Source organism: Drosophila erecta, unplaced genomic scaffold (genome assembly GCF_003286155.1).
Source record: "Drosophila erecta strain 14021-0224.00,06,07 unplaced genomic scaffold, DereRS2 tig00000092-arrow-pilon, whole genome shotgun sequence".
Classification (NCBI taxonomy): Eukaryota; Metazoa; Arthropoda; class Insecta; order Diptera; family Drosophilidae; genus Drosophila; species Drosophila erecta.
In genome coordinates this window covers 13,482,793-13,500,770 of record NW_020825207.1, presented here as the reverse complement: position 1 = coordinate 13,500,770, position 17,978 = coordinate 13,482,793, and the positions used below count along the sequence as shown (strand labels likewise).

At 42.5% G+C, this 17,978-nt stretch overlaps 4 protein-coding genes across 5 annotated transcripts; 2 read left to right on the top strand and 2 right to left on the bottom strand.

Annotated features, from left to right (window-relative positions):
- Nucleotides 1-4: 4 nt before the first annotated feature.
- LOC6547201 (zinc finger protein 546) lies at nucleotides 5-2,606 on the bottom strand. Its single transcript, XM_001974751.3, has 5 exons — nucleotides 2,145-2,606; nucleotides 1,378-2,082; nucleotides 975-1,320; nucleotides 739-916; nucleotides 5-674 (listed from the first exon to the last, which is right to left on the bottom strand). The coding sequence occupies exons 1-5, from the start codon at nucleotides 2,367-2,369 to the stop codon at nucleotides 230-232; spliced, it is 1,899 nt and encodes a 632-aa protein (XP_001974787.1). The 5' UTR covers nucleotides 2,370-2,606; the 3' UTR covers nucleotides 5-229.
- A 446-nt stretch (nucleotides 2,607-3,052) lies between these two features.
- Nucleotides 3,053-3,919, top strand: LOC6547202 (12 kDa FK506-binding protein). The gene is made up of 3 exons (XM_001974752.3): nucleotides 3,053-3,212; nucleotides 3,375-3,445; nucleotides 3,507-3,919. The coding sequence occupies exons 1-3, from the start codon at nucleotides 3,176-3,178 to the stop codon at nucleotides 3,723-3,725; spliced, it is 327 nt and encodes a 108-aa protein (XP_001974788.1). The 5' UTR covers nucleotides 3,053-3,175; the 3' UTR covers nucleotides 3,726-3,919.
- Nucleotides 3,920-4,061: 142 nt separating this feature from the next.
- On the bottom strand, nucleotides 4,062-5,249 carry LOC6547203 (protein lin-37 homolog). Its single transcript, XM_001974753.3, has one exon. It carries the CDS (start codon nucleotides 5,113-5,115, stop codon nucleotides 4,318-4,320), a length of 798 nt encoding a protein of 265 aa, XP_001974789.1. The 5' UTR covers nucleotides 5,116-5,249; the 3' UTR covers nucleotides 4,062-4,317.
- A 282-nt stretch (nucleotides 5,250-5,531) lies between these two features.
- Nucleotides 5,532-17,687, top strand: LOC6547204 (putative uncharacterized protein DDB_G0271606). 2 transcript variants are annotated; one of them, XM_015156697.2, is made up of 6 exons: nucleotides 5,532-5,853; nucleotides 12,138-13,761; nucleotides 15,734-15,937; nucleotides 16,002-16,565; nucleotides 17,158-17,211; nucleotides 17,276-17,687. In XM_015156697.2, exons 2-6 carry the CDS (start codon nucleotides 12,168-12,170, stop codon nucleotides 17,302-17,304), a joined length of 2,445 nt encoding a protein of 814 aa, XP_015012183.1. In that variant the 5' UTR covers nucleotides 5,532-5,853; nucleotides 12,138-12,167; the 3' UTR covers nucleotides 17,305-17,687. The 2 variants fall into 2 exon arrangements, 1 of the variants encoding a protein (XP_015012183.1); XR_003407894.1 differs by having other exon boundaries at nucleotides 16,002-17,211.
- The last annotated feature ends 291 nt before the right edge of the window (nucleotides 17,688-17,978 follow it).

Genomic DNA, 17,978 nt, shown 5'->3' with positions numbered 1-17,978 from the left:
AAACTGACTGAAGAATCAAAAACGGCACAATATTTATTATAAAAATACCAATATTGAATTTTACTAGAGTGCTGCTATTTTAACCAAGGAGAACGCTATAGTCGAGCTCCTCGACTATTCGATACCCGTTGCTCGGCTAAAGAGTATGCATGTAAGCACTTTATAACGGGTAGCATGACCTAGTCGTGTATATTGCAGACGAAGAACGGAGCTCACAACAAGTTCGTAATCAGTGACATCCAACGCAGTTGGGACTTCGCTCCTCGAAATCGCAAATACCGATGGCAAAACGAAATGGTTTATGTTGCGGCAAGTGCATGGGCTTCGTGGAGGGCATCGTCATTCTCGGAATATAGAACTCACGCTCTTCGTACGTCTTGACTATTCGAGGACAGTCCGCTGACCGGGGCACATGGCAGTTGACAATCGAGAGGGAACGATCAATGCTGATGAGCGGCTCATCGTTGGGACTGTGCCCCCGCTGTTTGCAATGGGCCAGCAGCTTGGCCTCGCTAAGGAACTCCAATCGGCAGAAGTTGCAGTGGTAGTTGATCCCTTTCTTGTGGAGCTGAAAGTGGCGGTCCAACTGGTGCTGCAACTCAAACTCTTCTCGGCACTTATGGCAGATGTAGAGGCCGCGGTTCTGGAGATGCAAATGGTAGTCTAGGAAGACCCTGCAAAGAATCAACATTCATCATGTAGTACACCACTTCGAATAATAAGTTCGTTGACACTTACTTGCTGGTGAAGACATCGCCGCACTTGTGACAGTAGAACCAGCTCATCTTCCAATGTTCCATGTAATCGTGCTTCATTAGAGCTACTAGGGTGTCCGTCTGGTAGCCGCAGCCTGGCGTAAAACAAGTGAATGATTTCAGTCGCACCTGCGTCTTAAGCAGGTCGAGTAGGTAAAGATCTGTCAGTGGATTACAGCAATTTTAACAGAACGATAACATATTTGAAAAGGTATTTACCATACTCTTTGTCCGTGGTCATATGCGTTTCCACCATACCGTAGTCCCCGTACAAAAGGGAGAGATTACCAGCGCTGTTGCTATTGCTGCGGCTGTGGTTAACGATCCAGTCGCCAGTAAAGTTCATACGTCGCGCGTACATGGCATCCTCCTGCTCGTCATCGCCCTCTTCAAGTTCCTCGCCACCGCTTTCGTTCTCTTCATCGTCGTCATATTCCTCATCCACGTCGTACCTATCCCAGGCTTCGGAGCAAGCCCGCGAACGAGAACGTGTGGAGCATGCCCTTGGCACCCGGGAGGACTGAACGGTTTGCCCTGATTCCTCCCGCTCCAGGATTGCTAAGGCCTGTACAGATAAGTGTTGCAGGTAAATGTATATTTTTTGAGATGTATGCATACTAACCTCCTGCTTGGCCTGGCAGATGGTGTGATGCATTTCCCACTCGTACTTCGTGTCCAACTGAGCATCGCACAAGTCACAAGGATATCGCTGCTGATGCTTCAACCGCTCATGCTGCCGCTTACCGACAATGGTTTCGAATTCTGCATCACAATGCCGACAGTAGTATATGCGCGCGGATCGGGTAACTCTGGACGGCGATTTTCCATCATAGCTAGCCTCATTGAGGACACGACATTTGGCGCGCGGAGGTCGGGGCTGTCTTCTACGTGTATTGGAGCAGCGCCTTAAGTGCAGGGCGTAGTAGTCTCGCCGAAAATATGCCCGACCACATTCAGGACACTCCAGCCGCGTTCTCCATTTCCAGCCCTCCGCGTGCTTCTCATCCTTAGCCGATGGAGAATAGGGTTGTTGAGCGAGGTAGACTTCCAGCACGGAGCAGGAGGAACGCGAGCTGCGAACGCTCTGCCTGCTGTGCGTCACTTCCTCCTGACTCTCTATCAGGGTGGTGGACACTTCTGCATCGGCAATGGGTGGACTGTGCTGGCTGGGCGAAGTAGTAGTGGTTGTCACCTTGGTGGTTTCTCCTCCGGAACGCTGCAGCAGTTGCATGCGCTGCATCAGAGATCGAGTGACCTCCGAGTGCATGTTCAGCTTGCACACGCACTCCACGCAAATGGCCTTTAAAGTGGATCGGATTACATCGGCCTGAGAATGAAGGAGAACTTAGAGCCCGGACTTCAGGATGGGATCATTTCATTAGTACTCACATGGATCTTCCAGTCGCGACTCAGGCGACGTTGCATTACATGGTTGGAGCGCAGATCTAAGAGAGCCGAGGCCTTCGCGGCACCACATATGGTGCAATTGGCATCGTTGGCTTCCGCCTCCCGCTCGGCATGATTCTGTACCGAATCCCCGCGATTGTCTTTTTCAACAGAGCAATTGCCGTCGGTGCTGGTGGGTTCCGGATCCGGAACTGTGGCATCCTGCATCCTGCTGTAAAGAGCGTGCTGCTTGGTGGCAAATGGCCCACGGCTTGGGTTTCCTCCTGTTTCCGCTGATCTCAATATATTCCACTTGATCCTTATGTCATTCCTTTTCCAAATTGCCTGCGTGAGTCCAAAAACTACCCTCAAAAACGCCGAATTCCAAGTGTTTTTATCTCGTAAATATTTTTTTAAAGAACACAATGCAGTGTGACCGTTATGATGGTTCAGAATATATACCACAGGAGACTTCAAAGGTCTGGCAGCCCTAAACAAAGTCGATAGCCGCTAGGTCGCTAAGCGCCTAAACGTATTCATATTCATAACAAGGGCTTTTTTGGATTACAAGTAAATTCAACAACCAAGCTCCAAATAGAGTACTTTTAAAATAACTTCCACACTCAACTCATTCCTTCGCGCCGGCAAAAAAGTACAACAAATTAAATTATAAAATTTTTCTAAATTTGAATGCAGACTTTTGGAGAAGTGCGCCACTTCAAAATCCGACAAGACTGTTTTACTTATTTGTCTCCTATATATAATATAATCATTCAATTATATATTCATGAATGAATATTAAATTCATTCTTTCGGTTTGAAGAAAATAATTCAAACTGATGCGGGGAAATACAAAATTCTGATTATCGATAGCTCGACAAATTATTGGTTCGGCGAATTAATCGAACTGCTGTGTGCGATAGTTTCCGCGCACTGACAATCGCCCACCACTAGCTGTCATTCGGCGACGCGACGAACTGAAATCAACGTGCTTATTCTCCGCTCGGTATTTTGCCAGAAGAAAACTAATCGAAATGGGCGTACAAGTGGTTCCAATTGCTCCTGGTGATGGTGAGTTTCTAATGATTTGGTTAGGACCCGCAAGAAATGCCATAAGCTGCCGGCATTTCTAACCTATGAAGTGCATTTTTGCGATGCACAATTCGGAAAATTACCTGCGATAATATGGTCGTCTCGCTCACACACATCCATTTTTGTATTTCCTGCCCACAGGCAGCACCTTCCCCAAGAATGGCCAAAAGGTCACGGTCCACTACACCGGCACCCTGGACGATGGCACCAAGGTGAGTACTAGTCCCGGTCCTCGCGAGCCCCAGCTAACGATCCGCTTTGAATCCCATGCAGTTTGACTCGTCGCGCGACCGCAACAAGCCCTTCAAGTTCACCATTGGCAAGGGCGAGGTCATCCGTGGCTGGGACGAGGGAGTTGCCCAGTTGAGCGTCGGCCAGCGCGCCAAGCTGATCTGCTCGCCGGATTATGCCTACGGAAGCCGTGGCCACCCCGGCGTCATTCCGCCCAACTCCACCCTCACCTTCGACGTCGAGCTGCTCAAGGTCGAATAGGCGCACAGGATGCCTAATGTGTATACCCCCAACCAAATCGCAGGGGGCTGCGGACCGGCGCACCGGCGACGAGCCGAAGAACATCAGAATCGGAACCAGAACAATCCAGCAGCATTTGCCAACCCAAAATAATTATGATAACTTCACACCCAGCTCTAAACTAGAACTAATTTAACCGCAAAGGGAACGCATCTTCTACCAATACAAATAAACATTTATTCAAGTCAATGACAAAGCGATGTGTTTTTTATCTAAAAGCTTGGGATAATCACCTCCAGTCAGTTAGTTACCTCTCCCTTATGCAATTTCTATTTCCAACACAAATACACAATACACTTCTTAAACTTCTCTTTATTTATAAATCATGAAAATATATAAAAATTGCCGGCATAAAAATGTTTTATCGTTCCCTTGATAGACTTGAAGTAGTCTATTTGACAAGTTAAATTATTTAATATATATAAAGTGTAAAATCATCTTAATCGCATATATATTCAATTCAGTGGTAACAGGATATTTTAATCCTTTGTTTACAATTAATCCAGGTCATTTTGCATTCTCTATACCCCTTTCCCAATAACCTAGACACGCTTCAGTTCTTGCAGACCACGTTCATAATCTTATCAATAACTTCATAGCGCTCCTTCTCGTATTTTTTGATATGCTTCAGCCAGTGGCCCCGCACCTTCTTCCAGCGGGTTACATTGGAGGAAAGCAGATCGAAGGCACTGGCTCCTTCGAGAGCCTTCTCCCGCTTCTTTTCCTCCTGGCTAAACTCCAGACGATGCGGAATTATGGGTAGATTCGTGGACTTTGGCTGCGGCAGCTGGGTGAGCATCTTCATCTCACCGCTTTTCAATTGGGACAGGATCTCCTCCCCGTTGTCCTCACGTTTGGTGGCCGTAAATGAACCATCTGTTTGAAATGCGGCTACAGCGGGATTCCGGGGTTGATTCGCCATCCAGGCGCGACATATGGGGTACAAAGGAGTCCCATCCTGGTATTTGGAAAGGTCCAAACTTCGCTCAAACAGTCGCATCACATAGGACTCGCCGGGAGCCTTCTGGGCTGCTGCCGCTCCGCCAACATTCTTCTTGTAGAGCACTCTCCGGGCCTTGATGCGTCCTCCGGCGGCGGCTGCACTCGAGGATGTCGACGGTTTCCCGCTGACGCCCGCCGTGACCGCCTTGACATCCGGCTCTAGCTTTACCTGGTACTGGCGCTGCTGTTGCTGTTGGAGCAGCAGCTTCTTTGAGGGACGGCCCCGAATGGGCAAATCCGACTCCGCGTCGTCGTCCGGCGGCTGGTTGGTCGTCTCTGGTTTCTGCTCCTCACGACGCGACTCCCGAAGGCGCAGGGACATCTCCTTCTTCTTTGGCGTGGTTTTCATTTCCAGAAAACTTTTACTAGAGAGAAAAATTAAGGAAAAACAATTTCGAATGCCAAATCGGAAATCAAACGGACTTGTGGCGCTTCACAACACTGATACACCACTTCGCCACCCAACACTACACAAGTCAGCGGTTTTACAAAAAATACCGCACATTTAAAGAACAGACTTCTTTAGTTTGAATTGTAAAAATTCCTTGAATTCCTTGAATGAATATAATAAACAAAAAAAAGAAATAACATAACAAATTATATTAAGTGTATATTTTTTAACTAAATATATAATTCTATGATATAAGAATGCAAAAATATTAAATAGTTTTTGATAAATAAATTATTTTATTATTATATATTAATGTAAAAATAAAGGAAAGTAAATATTTGGTATTTTTAAATGTGATGATATGTCTCAAAGCCTTTCGGTTTCTTTGGCCCTCCTTCTCTGGTCACACTGCTGTTTTGTGATCGCGAAAAGGGCGACGTGAAAAAATACGTTTAATTAAGTTTAATGCGACAAATAAAATAAATGATTAAATTAAAACAAAGCGGAGCTTTTGTGTGAACTGTGGGTGTAGTTGTGAGTGTGTGAGAAAAGAAAAACGAAAACAAAGCCAACGAAGAAATCGAAGGGGCAAAAGTGGAAAAGATTCAGATTGAAATATTGAATGTCAAAGAACAAACGGCAAAAAGAGCGGGGAACAAAGGAATATTGGAAAACTCAGAGAATTTAACTTATTTGGTAAGTGAAAACGGAGAAAAGGGATGCAATTGGCAAAACTCTGGATGTTGCTACTTCTGCACATGCACACAATCATATACCATTGGGAACTGCGCAGGTGTGGGTGGATCTGCTCTGTGTGCAAATAACAAATTGTGAAAAACAACTCGCACACACAAGCGATTACCTAGTGCACCAAATAAAAGCAATAAATAAACACATTCACACACAGGCAACATGCCTTGAATGCGTTTTTAAAGGGGGAGGGGCCATACCAAGTTTCCCAACATTTCACTTTTCCAATCGATCTCAGTTGTTTTTATATATGTATATTTTTTATCTACTATTGCGTAGCTGCCAATGTCACCTGTTTTTTGCTCTCTCTGTCTCTCGCGCTCTCACCCTCCTTCTCGCTTGCTCCCACGCTGGCTGTAGCTGGTTTTTATCTTGTGCCGTTAACACAGCCATTACGTGTCTCTTTCGCACTCGCACTGCACATCGGTGCTTGTGTGTCTGTGCAAGACTGCACGTACATAACTGTATTACCCGTTCGTACATGCGTATACGTATTTCCGTCTATTGATAACGGCTAAAACTCCCTCGAAATGGTCTTATTTTCGAAATATGTAAACGAAACCACCTCCACCCACCGCCCACTCAACCCCCTTCCTCCAACCGCTTCTAATCGCAAAGTGCAAATGTTGATTTCCTATGTGTGCTTTTAGATTTTCTCCCACTATCAATAACAATAAGCGCTCTCTGTACGTTGTTGTTGTCGCGGTTTAGTTTCGTATTAAGAAAACAAGTTCACAAGTTTTTGCACTTGTCTTGCACTGTAAAAACACGAGTGATATTTAAAAGATCCGATAGAAATACATTTATACATAAAATTGCTTGTAAGGGTTTGGTGATATGTAAATGTAAAATCCATCAATAATTTTGTAATATAAATTAATGTAAAAGTAAATGGAGATTTACTTATTTTTTTGAGTGTTTAGTATTGTTTCTGTTCCGTTTTGTGACTTTGTTTATGTGGCGATTTCCTTGTAATTGCGGGAATTTCCCGGCATTTCAGCAATTGAGAGGGCAAATATAAAGCAGATATACAAAAAATCATCATCTGTGTGATTATATGAATTCTGTTTCAGTATTGAAGCGGTAACTCTCCCTTTGAGCTATTCAATATTTTAAGCAATAGCATCAAAACTGCATTAATCACGGCCATATTTTATTAAATACAAGGAATCTCATAAATTAAAACGCGATTTAAATGATAGTTAAAGCGACTTTTAATTTATGTTTGTTTATCATGAACCAAAAACTGTAATTCCCTTATAAATTTGGAAATACCCAAGATTGTGGAGCACTTGTATGTACATATGTATACAACTTTAAGTTAAAATACTTTGAGTTCCACTAAATTTCGTTTAAAATATGAATACTTCTAAATCCTTTTGTTGAAGTCAGTGGAACTAAATGGATCCTTTTGTTGTATGACGTGAGGCGAAAGTGCTTATTATAAGCAATATAAACTGCCTTACTTAGGCAGCTTTTTTGAATGTCATGATATGACAGAGTTTAAATGACATAATATATTAATACATATTCCATTACATAATGTTGATTCTCCTACTCGAATACTGCATCAAGAAAACTTAAAAATCTTCTATCTAAGTGTTTTACCCACTTGAGTGACTACTGTACAATGAAAACTTTCCCATCAATTCGAATCTATCTTATCGCCAGCAATTGTGTTGATATTTTGTTTCGGTTAGGGGCGAGTTGAGAAAAATATATATTCATATGTATGTACATATGTCCCCTGTTGCGAAGAGACACAAATGTCGCGCGATAAGGTGGGCTTCCCCCCACCAACCGCAGCACACCTGGTTGGATTTGGACATCGACTAAAAATAACTCCGCTTCGATTATTTTCACAATTTGAAAATGGCAAATTGCGGCGATTGGAGGCATGATCATATGGCTGTATTATAATAAATGAACAACTTGTTGTATTAGTTATTAGTTTACACAGGAGGCAGGCGAGGTGTTCCATGTTGATTTTCCTTTGCGATAACCATTCCATATCCATTCCCCCACCGATTTTGATTTCCCATGCCCATATTCTATTCTAGAATTCGGCAATGACGTCAAGGCCTGACGTCTGCAGAAAATTCCGCAAAACGCCTCTTCAAATTATTGGCGAGGCAAGAAAAGCTAAAGAAAATCGGCGAGCGAGCACCAGAATACAAAATAAAATTATTTTCGTTCCATTTTTCGTCTTTTGGTATTTTGTGTGCTGCTTCCATTCCGTTTCATGTCTCTGCATTTGATTTATAATTTTCACAATTCACATACTTTCCGTTCCTCTATCTCATTTTATTTAATTTCCGAGTCGTTTTGTTGTTTTGCGACAAAGTGAAAGTTGTTTTCCATGTTATTTACTACAGCCCTCTTTTTTTTTTTTGGTTTATCTCCTCTTATTTTCCCAGTTCTTTTCGTCTGTCCATATGTTTTGTGTTTCAAAAGCAAGTTGAAGGTGCGGGAAGGACGCCTTCTAGTACGTAGTTCCTTTCGCAATTATTTTTGTATTCAAGCATATTTTTGGCGATTTTTTGTTATTTATATATGTTTATTTTTTGACATGCCAGACAGCGAGATTTCCGGTCAATATGCATCGATACCTTAAAGTCTTTGAGGGCGCCAACACGCCAACACGGCATGGTAATTCCCCAGTCCAGCCAAGATATTATCAGACTTATTGGATTGATGGACAGGGAGATTATACGTGGGCTTGCCTGTAAATCGTACCAAACTAAATGTTTGGGGAAATGCCTTTAAAATCTAGATTTGGCATTAGTTAAAAAGTCTGGAAACAGCAATGATTTTCAGGATATAACTGCTAGCTACACATTTTAAATATTTTGTGTATAGCCTAGTACAAGATATCAATAAATAATATGTTATTATCTAAACTTGAAGTATTCGCTAATGGTATTAACAACTGCAGGTTTATAATTTGAGCCTCATGAACATTCAAAGTTCATATGGCATGTGAAACGAAATGTAATCATTGGAAATTCCCATAAGACAATTTCATGTAAATCGGGAAAAGAACACGCGCTCACATCACCGCCACCAAAAGTTCTACAAAGGCATTTTAATGAATGGAAATTTTGGGTCAGCTAATTACAAGAGTTACACACCCACCGAAATTTCACTCCCTCACAATCGAAAACACCTAAACAATCGTGAGCTGCCATAATTTTAATGACTTTGTAAACTTTTTTATTTTGTGTTTTTGGCACACAGTGCGAACTTTTATATATTTTTTTCAGGTTTTTGTTGCCCTCAGCTGGTTTTATGTTTGTTTAGCGTGTCCTCGAAAAGGCTGAATAAAACAAAAAAACCAAGTATAAAATAATACAAATGATCTCTTACCTGTACAATAAGTATAATGTGCAAACAGTGCGTAGCAAAACTGTAGGAGCTTCATAAAAACTGAAACAGAAATTACGAAACAATAGCAAAAAAGACTTTTAAGAGTACTTTTTAAGTAACCCTATGTGTTATCATAAAAAAATGAACAAAATAATAATAGTATTATTTCTAGGCCTGTCGAAAATAACTGAAAATATTTACTGAGATATCTGGGTAGTATCTTTGCAAATCCGAACCGCACTGTACTCATGTGTGTGCATATGAAGATATGTATTATCATTCCACACGAGTACTCTCAATTTCTTATATACACTACGGCCTGCGAAATATTTGACGTCGATTTCCGATTTTCTGGCTTGTGCATTCTGGGCATCTCGTCTGTATGGGTGTATCTCTATCTCTCCTATCTGCCCTGCATATATCTGGCTAATTGTGAAGGTCGTTTACGTCTGCAGTCGATCGCCCCATGCTTGTTGTTGTTTGTCTGCCACCCGCTATAAGGAAAAATAAGAGGGAAAATGAGAGGCAAACAAGGGGGAAGCTGGCAAACAAAACGTAGCAATCTTAAGAGCACAGAAAACGAATTTTCATTGCCTTGCCATCGACCCCTCGGCAACCCCTCCCCCACCGAATTGAATTCCATTCCCAACAAATTTCGTACCAAAAAAAAAGTGGAGAAATTGTCTAAATATTTTCAAATATCAGATCGCAATTTACGTGTTCCGCTCATCCGTCTATAAGTACCCCACAAAATGATGTTGGAATTTTATGGAACTAGCGAGAAAAAAATTTAAAAAAAAATATAGAAGACAAGAAGAATTGTTTTCATCATATTCCGAGGTTTATCTTTAATGGCTTCTTAATTTCCTTGGCAACTTGAAAATGTTGTTATCGCGGGCAAAAAAAGCTTCAATTTAATTTTAAAATAAACAGCAACTGGAAAGTGAGAAATATATGTAAAATGATAATTTATTATTTATGTTTTGCTGGCCAATTTTAAAGGCGCCATCGCCGCCTATTTAGTGGGTTATATTTTAATAAATTATACGTTTTTGTATAGATTTTGTGTCTCTGACATGGTTTTGCTTCGCTTTATTATTTGTTTTTATTTATTTTGTCAGACTAAAAGTGGGGATGCGCGGGCGGTTCTAATACTTGGCTAAGCCGCTGGCTAATTTAAGCGATTTTCATTTGGTCGTTGATGGACAGCAATTAAATGCTTATCCCACTTGATGGGTTTTCGCTTTTTAATATTAATTTGCTGCGTCTTCAACTCTTTCACCTTAGCTAGCATATCATTAATTTTGTGCCTTGATTCTTTTTTTTTTTGTGTTTTTTGTTTTGTTTTTATATGTACTGGCTTTCTTGTTGTTGCTGCGCTTTTTCGAATATTTCATTCAATTTTCTTAGCTTCGCAGTGTTGGTGTGAAACACCCACACAAAAATTTATTTTTATAAAAGAGAGCGGCTAAGAGAAAGATACAAATTTCTTTTACAAAGTGGTATTAGTGTGGCAAAAATATTGAATGATTTAATTGATTCGTTACGGGATCTATTATATTTCTCACATTTATTTTGAACTACCCAGCGTAATATCCTACTTGTTCCACTATGCGTATGCTTAATATGCACCACATTCAAGTGCTCACATTGTGAACTTTAGGAAACATCGACGAAATGTTTTGCTTTTCAGTATCTTTATTGTTAACTCTTTATTTTAGTTTGAATTTCGACAATTTTCTCGGGAATAAATATATATTACACCTTTTGTTTACGCTCTCCCAAACATTTTCCACACACAAGTAGAATGATGCCTCTTTGGTGCTCATGATCTTTTCGCTTTGTAGGCCTTTAGTTCTCAAAATGTGCGATATTTGTATTTCAGTTCTTCGCTGGCATTTAAAGCGTTCAAACGCGTTCGAAGTAAACTGAAATCCAAATGATTTTTGTACCGAGAACTTCGGGATTAAAAGTTGTGTTTAAAGGAAAACAATTACGCAAAACAATTGAAATTTGTGCGACGGAACAAAATTTAAAAGCATCCAAATAAGAAACCTCACAATATACATACATATATGAAAAAATAAAACAATTTTTAAAACTAGCAGTGCTAATAACGACGAAAATTTTGAAAAGTGAAATTGTGTGATAATTTTTGACAGCATGAATAATATACTTTCATAAATGATAAAGGAAAATTTATAAAATTAAAAGTTTTTAACGGATATCATTGTTTTATCGTTGAGTTTAATTACTGGCAATTAACAATAAATTACAATTTACTTATATAAAATGTAAGTTTAAACGAAAATTACAAAATGCCCTTAAAATATTAAGTATGTGCTATAGCACATTTTAAATATATTTAAAATGTTGAAATAAAAAGGAAATCGTGTATTTTATTCGGATTCTCATTACCATATACTCTTATTAACAACTATCACTTCGTGTGCATGAGAAATGAGGCGCCACTAACTTATCTAGTCCGGCAATATAAAGTATTTAGGAGATATATGTATGGCCTTTTAATTGTGCTATCCTTGACAATGGCCCATTCTTTTGGTCAATCAAAGCGAAATATAGACAATATGGCACGGCTACGTTGTGTCATAAATATTTTTAAATATCCCATGTCATTTTGGCAAAGATCTCTCTCCGTCTCTGCTTATCCGCAGCTTTTTTATTATTTTGAAAAATGATAAAAAAGAGAAATAGAAAAAGTGTTCGCAACACGCTTAGTAAATGTTCTAAATCGGGCAATGGTATAATCTCGAATGAGTGAACCGAGAAATCGATTTCCTTTCCTCTTAGTAATTGAATTATAGCCAAGCACCTGACTGACGGGTTCTTTTGCATTTTTCCAGGTCTCCAGCTGTGACAAATGATGGCCTAAAATGGCGGCTACACCACCAATGCCGCCCGGATCAAACACCCACCAATTGAATGGCAAAGCAGTCGGCAAGGGCAACCCCCTAACTGAGGCGATCAATCAACACTTTCTGCGGAAGAACCAGAATCAGAGCCCCAACCCCAGTCAAAATCCGAATCCCAACAGTCCCGCCAGCCGCAGCGGGAGCTATGAGCAGCTGGAGCTGCTGGATCACGCAACGCATCCACAGCAGGAACAGGAAGCCACCAGTGGCAAGGCCAAGCCGAGCTGTCATTGCACCAACATTAGTATTATGCACCTGTTTCATGAGATGAAGCAGGAGTTCCCCACGATACCCGATGCCATAGTGACGCAATGCGTCAATGAGAATTGCCATCAGCGCGAAAACTGTATCCAGATGTTGAGGAAGGAGCTTGCGCTCCATCCCATCCCAGTTCAAAGTTATCCGGCGAAGGTGTTGCAGCAACAGCAGCAGCAACACCACCAGAACAGGCAGGCCAAGCCTCCTACGCCCCTTAAGCCGTCACGGGCAGCACCACCACAACCGGAAGCAGGGCTAAGCAATGGATTGGCTACGCCGCCAGGTGTTGGTAGCTTACAGCCTGATACGCAGCCCCGGCCACGACCCACGACGCTTAATCTGCAACGTCAGTTTAGCACTCAGCTGCAGCAAAAGATTCTGCAGCGCCAGCAGCGTCAGCAGAGGGATCACCAGGCTGCCCAGCTGACGCCCACTTCCTTGAGCAAGCCACTGCGCCGGGCACCGCCACTTCCGCCGCCACCCAAACCGAAGCCCGGTAGCTTCTCAAACGATTCCTCATGCCTCACCAGTCCCATGAGCTCCAGCGATTCGGAGCTTTCGCTCAATGCGGTCCCCTTATCGTCACCAACGTCGGCGGCGGCTACTGGTGCTGCGGCGTCAGCAGCAATCGCATCAACGCAACAACAACCCTCGCCGGTGCGACATCGCTCAGTCGTTACGCTACAGCCAGAGCCGCCGTTCGCGCGCGACTTTCGCAGCATTGACTTTCCGGCGACGACTACGTGTACGCCTCCGCTTCCCTCGCCCAGCTCGGCAGCGTCACCAAGTGCCCCTGGCGGACGCAAGAGCTTCACCTCGCTCAATCTCACCCTGCGCCAGCCGACGGGCTCAGCGCAATCGGCCATTGACATCACCGCTGGCCCGGCGCCCAGTGGGCAGGGCAGTGGGATCACCTACTCCAGCGTTAGTTTTGACGCGCGTCGTGGAACGCAGAAGAATTTCCAGCTGACTGTGACGGACGAGGGCAGTGTCTTCAGTGCAGGCAGCGTTCGCCCAAGGACTTTATACGCAGCGCCTTGTGAGCCGGTGGCAAGTGTTCCAGCAAATCAACAGCCTCCGCCGCCAGCAGCAGTGGTGGCGGATGGTCTGGGGGACGCCGATATGACGTCGGATGTTTTCCCCTATCCAACGCAGGAGCAGAACCACATTGTGGCGTCCAACTATAGTAACAACCATGCCGTCAGCGACAATAACAACATTGGGATCAGCAACAGCACGGACAGTAGTCCCACCATGCCCCTTTACGAAGGAGTCATGGAGGAATGCGATCGCGAAGGTGCGTTACCCTTTATCAGAATGAGGGAGTAAACATATAGCAGGAAACTCGGTGCTTTTAGGGGCACACGTGGTTGGCTGAGCTGCTTTTTATTGCCATACTCTAGAAATGGGGGAAGCTACTTTTGGAATAAGTTTGAAAAAACATTTTTTAGTGCATCCCATTGAGTGAAAATTGCCATTAATTGCAATTACTTCCTTGAATCCAAAAGTGTGTCAAACTTTAACAAAAATGGTCTGTATAGTCAATTAACAAGGGTGTCTATTGCTTCGCTAACAAAATTCGAATCTACATTCTTGTTATTATTGAGTTCCAATGCCCGTTGGATTCCAATGCTTATCGACCAGACGACGTCGTAGTTGGGCTCCGAAGATTTGTTATCAGCGAGCAGGTTCGCCCAATATTGTTTACACGTGATAAGGAAATCGAATTACGCCCTGAAATAGAATTAGCGGGAACTGGGCTTTCTTATGTTTCGCAAACTGGAACATTTTCGATAGGGTTCAATTTGCTTCAAGGGATTGTTGAGGATGGGTTCAAAGTGCCACAAAGCAGGGGTTAACCAGAGTCATTATCGATGCAGCGTGTGTTCAAGTTATGGAATTAAAACCAGTGATCAATGATTGCGAAACAGGTTTAATTACAAAGCAAAAGCAAAGTAATTCCAGATGGAGATACATCTTGACGTCATAACTACGGGATGGGGCGGTTATCAGTAGGTGATAGTGAGTGAGATCACGAGAAAGGAAAAGCAACAGTTGATGTCGTATTTCATGAGTTTCTTTTACGTATGTTTGTTGGTCGTCATAATGCTCCATTTGATTATAATTGAATATTTTGATCTTAGCAATTTATAAAAAACTGAAATATATAGATAAGCAATTAATGTTTATTCGTATATTTTTTCCTATAAATTCATGTACTCATATTTCAATGATATATACAATGTGTTCCATATCATATAAAACCTTATCCATATCGAACGCCCACGCGTTCCAAGTGTTATAGATCGAAATGTCTTTTGTTTTTTGTCTGGCTTCTGGCTTTGGCCATGTTTTCCCCGACTTCGTACCCCCCATCTCACTTTTCACATTATTTATACGTATTTCGCTTTCGCCGCTCTTTCTGCGACGTTTTCAATTTGTTTTCAACGCGAGTCGTTCAAGTTCAGGGCGATTTGTGTGGGTGGTAACACCAGTGAGAAACAAAGGAAAAGAGAAGAAAGCGGCCAGGAAAATCTCTCAGTTTGATCAGCCAAGGTATTAAGCATACGCAGCGTGGGCCCAAAAGGCACTTACACTTTGACATTTAATCACGCGACGCTATCACGAGAAACCACTTTAAATGTCATTCATATCGTTGGAGAATTTTCCACCGGGGCAGAATACATTGGAATGTAAAGAAGCCAAAGCCATTAATGAAATAATTTATCAATTAAGATGCCAGCGAATTTCACATAATGATGTGACATATTCTGCACATAAACTTGGATCGAAGATCCCTTGGCCCACTGCCCTGTTGGCTATTTCCGTTGGAAATCTATCAAGCGTCTAAAAATATTCAAATGAACAGTCGCCAAAAAGCCAAACACAAAATGCATCGAAAGACTTTGTCTGTGTGTTTTTTGTATTCATTTATTTTTACCTATTTTTTCGTAGAAATAAATTATTATTAGATTGATTTTTGGTTGTGCTTGCTTGCGCATTTTAACTAAATTTATCTATTTAAATATAAATTCTGTTTATGAACCCCTCTTAAATTGCGGTAGCCAAGCGGGAGGTGGGGTAATTATTTTTAGCAACAAAACAGAGTAATAAAATGAGAGGCGTTAGACAGAAAAATAAATCTAGCCGCGGGAAATATTTGGAAATGCGAATGCCGCAACGCAATCATTTGTTGCCAGGCCAACGGAGCCACACATTCCACACTTAGCAATCGATTGATCAGCTTTTCTTCTCTCCATATACTTCAGTTCATGCCGCCACAATTGAGCGGCAGAAGCAGCGGCGCGACAAGCTGGCCAATGCGCTGCGGGACAACAAGAAGCGGCTGCTCGTCCTGGAGCAGGAGATCAACATCCTGACTGAGCCGGTGCCGGTGGGGGAATCTGAAAGACTGGATAGAGATATCAAGCAACTGACTGAGGACTGTAAGCGTCTGCTTGACTGCTTAAATGGTAAAAATGATTGCAAAGCATTTCGGCTTCTGTCAAAGCTAACTCTGTTTCCTTGAATCCACAGAACCACAGGCGAATGGCCCTGGGCCGGCGGCCAATCCAACGAACCGCCAGCACTTGTTACCCGCCAGCATTGCTCCCCAGCATCAGCCACAGCCATTCCCGCGTCAGCGTCAAGGGGCTCGCGTCCAGGCGCCACCCAGTTCTCTGCGTCTGCACTCGGTGCCGGCAGCACCTATCTCCCAGCCGGCGCAGGACTTCGGGCAGCACCACAGCAGTGCTCCCACCTCGGCCTGCTTAACGCCCCAGATGCAGAGTCAACAGCAAATGTTCCAGCTGCAGCAGGAGCCGCCACCGACATATGCCCAGTACTGTCAGTTCCAGCAATTTCTGCAGCAGCGGCGACAGCAGCAGTTACAGCAGCAGATGCAGCGGCAGCAGCAGCAGCAGCAGCAGCAGCAGTTACAACAGCAGCCGCAGCCACAACAGGAGGAAGAATTCCAGTCCGACTCCGATGTGGATGAGGAGGAGGAGACGCTCGACTCGTGGGCCTGCAACATGTGTACATTCCGCAACCATCCACAACTAAATATTTGTGAGGCCTGTGAGAACGTTAGGATCCAGCCGGGTATGATACGCATTGTTCCCAGCGGAGGCGGGGCCGCTGCAGCTGCCACTCCCCCAGGGACCCTTGAGCAGCAACAGCAGCCGCCCCAGCAGCCGTACGCTCTGCATACATAACCCAAAAGCTGCAGCAAACGATTACAAAGTTCTCTTAACGTGCATGAGCTAGCTTCTGACTGTTCCTGCATGCTCGACTTTGAAACTGTGATAGCATTTAAACTAGTAGGCGGCAGGTTCACTATCCACTGCATGGCTCAACCTGAAAGACATGTGCGAAACGAAAAGAACAGCGAACGGAAACGAATTGCTTAAGCGCGGCCTCTTTAAATTATTTTATTATTTGATTTATGTATGTTTAATAATTAATAATTGCAATCGCCTCAGCCTCAGGCCGTTTAATTTAATAGTAACCTCTATCCGTTAAAAACTAGCTTTAAGCCAACGAAAAACAGAGTTTATTATTTTTAGCCACCTCAAAAGTAAATAAAGAACGTTATTTAAATATTTACACAAGCTTCGCCAGTTGTTGCTCTACACGTTGATTGGTAAAACGCAAAAATACATGTGTCTGGCTTTGTCCAAATGTTTACTTTTAGCCCCTGTGCTGAGTCGAGAGGACATACATATAACTCTGTCGCCGGGCGAAAATCGTAAGTATATATAAATAATTGCCCAAGTGCATAATCGTATTAATTGATCATCTTCGACGTGCAGGTATTATACACTCCTGGATTCTATCATGACAGTCGGCCAAACGCTCACCATGAGAACATAGACAGCTCCAGAGATACATATCTGAATTCTGCAACTGAATTTCACTTTAGTCTTCGGTAACTTATCCTAAGGAATTGTAAAAAAGAGGAACTATTTAGCAAAAATGCTGCTGGCAGCAATTAATGTATTTTCGTTACTAGATAAGAAAAGACTTTAAGCCACGTCGCATCAACTGAAACTAGCTATTATTAATTGTAAAGGAAACCGTGTACATTTTGTAAATATTTGTTTAACTGAACAGAAAGGAGTTAAGATTTTCTACAAGGGAATTAGAAAACGTCAACCGACAAGGGAACTTTTGTAAGCTTTTCAAAAGCCGCATATTTATCGACATTAAACTGAAATTTAAGAGCGTGGCTTGTGCTTTAATTTGGTGTTGGTGGTGTAAGTATTCATCACAGTTGTAAATAAATAACTATTTGCAATATAATAACAAACAGCAGGATAGATAGAACCATTGATCAAAATCTTTATCTTTTATCATATTTCTCGTGCATCATCAGGTTCGAGAAGTCAATATTTAATTAATGCTCAGATGCAATTTGTAGTGCAAAAAAACTCTTCTAAGATTTGGAAACCAACTGAATTAAAGGCGCCAAACGATATTAGGATAGGATAGAATTGGTTCCCATACTATCATACT